The 2,500-nt window shown below is 43.1% G+C and overlaps 2 protein-coding genes across 4 annotated transcripts in view; both read left to right on the top strand.

Moving 5' to 3' along the window:
- The window catches only part of pgrmc2 (progesterone receptor membrane component 2), a 35,694-nt gene extending 35,393 nt beyond the window's left edge, over positions 1 to 301 (top strand). The window contains exon 3 of the mRNA XM_061925117.2: positions 1 to 301. This exon is cut by the window's left edge and continues 1,076 nt beyond it. The gene's annotated coding sequence lies outside the window, so the exon portion shown is untranslated.
- A 1,486-nt stretch (positions 302 to 1,787) lies between these two features.
- Positions 1,788 to 2,500, top strand: part of asmt2 (acetylserotonin O-methyltransferase 2) — a 30,971-nt gene continuing 30,258 nt past the window's right edge. For 2 of the 3 annotated variants that reach the window (XR_009810515.2, XM_061925115.2), the window contains exon 1: positions 1,788 to 2,096. Coding sequence is in view for 2 of the 3 variants with exons in the window: in XM_061925115.2 (XP_061781099.1) it covers positions 2,016 to 2,096 (81 nt within the window). In the remaining variant the exon portion in view is untranslated. The remainder of the gene's footprint in view (positions 2,097 to 2,500) is intronic. The other variant, XM_061925116.2, reaches the window with a different exon arrangement.

Below are 2,500 nucleotides of genomic sequence, written 5' to 3'. Positions count from 1 at the left end.
CAAACACACTTCTCTTCTCCTTCCCCCTCCATGGTTTGTCTTCTTCTTCCATCGTCAACTTGCTTGGAGTGTGGCCGAACTTGGGAACGTTGCTGATCCTGTAAATAAATATCATTTTATTCAAGCATGTGCAACACAGCGAGCGACTATGCCCCATTGCCACCTTGTCACCTATTTAAATGTTGTGTGAATGCGTGTGCGGACGAGTGCGTGCGTGTGTGTGTGCGCGTGCGCCAGGCAGGAAGGGATTTGTTCATGCATAATAAATTGATTTGGTTAGTAATTGAAAAATGTCTGTCAGTCATTTGCTGTTTATTTATTTTGTTTACATTGTGTTTATTATCTATGAAAGCATACAACGTAATATACTTTGCTATAAAAAAAAAATCACCCTGCAACAAGCTAAACATTTTGCATGACGTCATCTGGAGCAGACATGAGGAAATACCGGCAGTCACTCTTCGACAGCCACTGTTCAGTCGACGCGACTCACTGCTACGGAGCATGCGCACAAACGCAAATACTTCAACTGAATTTCCCATCGAAAGCAACTGTCTCGGGTGCGAATAAGTGGTGATTTTAAATTGTTTCTTTCGTTGTATCTTCTAACCCTGTGATTTTCAACCTTTTTTGAGCCAAGGCACATTTTTTGTGTTGACAAAATGCGGAGGCACACCACCAGCAGAAATCATTAAACAACGAAACTCAGTTGACAGTAAAAAGTCGTTGTCGCAATTGTTGGATATGACTTTAAACCATAACCAAGCATGCATCACTATAGCTCTTGTCTCAAAGTAGGTGTACTGTCACCACCTGTCACATCACCCCGTGACTTATTTTGAGTTTTTTTGCTGTTTTCCAGTGTGTAGTGTTTTAGTTCTTGTCTTGCGCTCCAATTTTGGTGGCTTTTTCTCTTTTTTTTTGGTATTTTCCTGGAGCAGTTTCAGGTCTTCCTTTGAGCGATATTTCCCGCATTTATTTTGTTTTTATCCTTCTTCGTGGGGACACTGTCGATTGTCACGTCATGTTCGGATGTTACATTGTGGACGCCATCTTTGCTCCACAGTAAGTCTTTGCTGTCGTCCAGCATTCTGTTTTTGTTTATTTTGTAGCCACTTCAGTTTTAGTTTTGTTCTGCATAGCCTTCCCTAAGGATCAATGCCTTTTCTTAGGGGAACTCACCTTTTGTTTATTTTTGGTTTAAGCATTAGACACCCTTTTACCTGCACGCTGCCTCCCGCTGTTTCAACTTCTACAAAGCAATTAGCTACCTGCTGCCACCTATTGATATGGAAGAGTATTACACGGTTACTCTGCCGAGCTCTAGACAGCACCTACACTTAACACATTATTTACAGACTATAATTACTGCTTTGCAAAAAAATATTTTTTACCCCAAATCGGTGAAATTAGACAATCTCCCACGGCACACCAGACTGTATCTCACGGCAGTGACGGCACACTAGTTGAAAAACACTGTTCTAACCATAGTATGCATAGTAAGCAATTACAACCAGATAAAGTTGACATTGTTTTATATTAACGATCAGTACGCATGTAGCAAACAATGGCGCTATGCGAGAAAGCCAAATTCGACAGAACACCACAAACTGTTGGCTGACACCAAAAAACACTTATGTCCATATTTCGTTTAATGTAAGATTTATAGCGTGCATGTGCGCGACATTATTTTGTTTTAAACGTGTCAACAAGGCAGACCTCTTCTACTTGCTTAAAGTGGGCTCGTTTTAACAGCCGGTGGAGCCACAGCGGAGCCGTCCCTCTTCTCTGGCCATTTGTGGTACTGCACCCTGGCCGTGCCAAAGGGACAGTTGGCGCCTCTTGCCTCCGCCCACATCTCTTGCCCCGCCCACAACCCGCTGGCGATTCTTCATCCCCGCCCCGACGAACACGACCAGCGTCTACCGCCTCCATGTTCCAGCAGTCTGAAGACTTTGGACTATTTCGTCTGATCTCTCGCCGCCTTTTTTTTTTTGTCCGACCGACCCGCAGTGATGGCTGAGCATCTGTCCCAGAGCGAGCTGGACTACCCTTTTAAACTACTCGAGTACTTGAACGGCTATCGCGTGTCAAAGGTCAGCGCTCAGTCTTCTACTCATCGTGTCCGGCTGAAGAATGCTGGTTGTCTTGGACCAAGTTGTTTGAAGTAGTTGAAACAAATCATGGCACATATTTAAATGCAGTTTTCTCTTTTTTGTTCCTAAATTGGTAAAAATTTTGCTTTTGTGCCTGACAATTAATGTTATTTAATTGATGTATGTTGGTTAGAGATGCGCGGTTTGCGGACACAACCGCGGAGTCCGCGGATTATCCGCGGATCGGGCGGATGAAATTAAAAAAAATAAGATTTTATCCGCTCGCGGGTCGGGTCGGGCGGATTAATTAGATTTTTTTTTTTTTTTTTTGCGGGTGGCAGTTAAACCAATTCGGAAATATATATACATAGTTAAATGTTGTTACCCACATACGAAAAACGAGC

Source organism: Nerophis lumbriciformis, linkage group LG29 (genome assembly GCF_033978685.3).
Source record: "Nerophis lumbriciformis linkage group LG29, RoL_Nlum_v2.1, whole genome shotgun sequence".
In the NCBI taxonomy this organism is placed as follows: domain Eukaryota; kingdom Metazoa; phylum Chordata; class Actinopteri; order Syngnathiformes; family Syngnathidae; genus Nerophis; species Nerophis lumbriciformis.
This window is presented reverse-complemented; position numbering and strand designations above follow the sequence as displayed.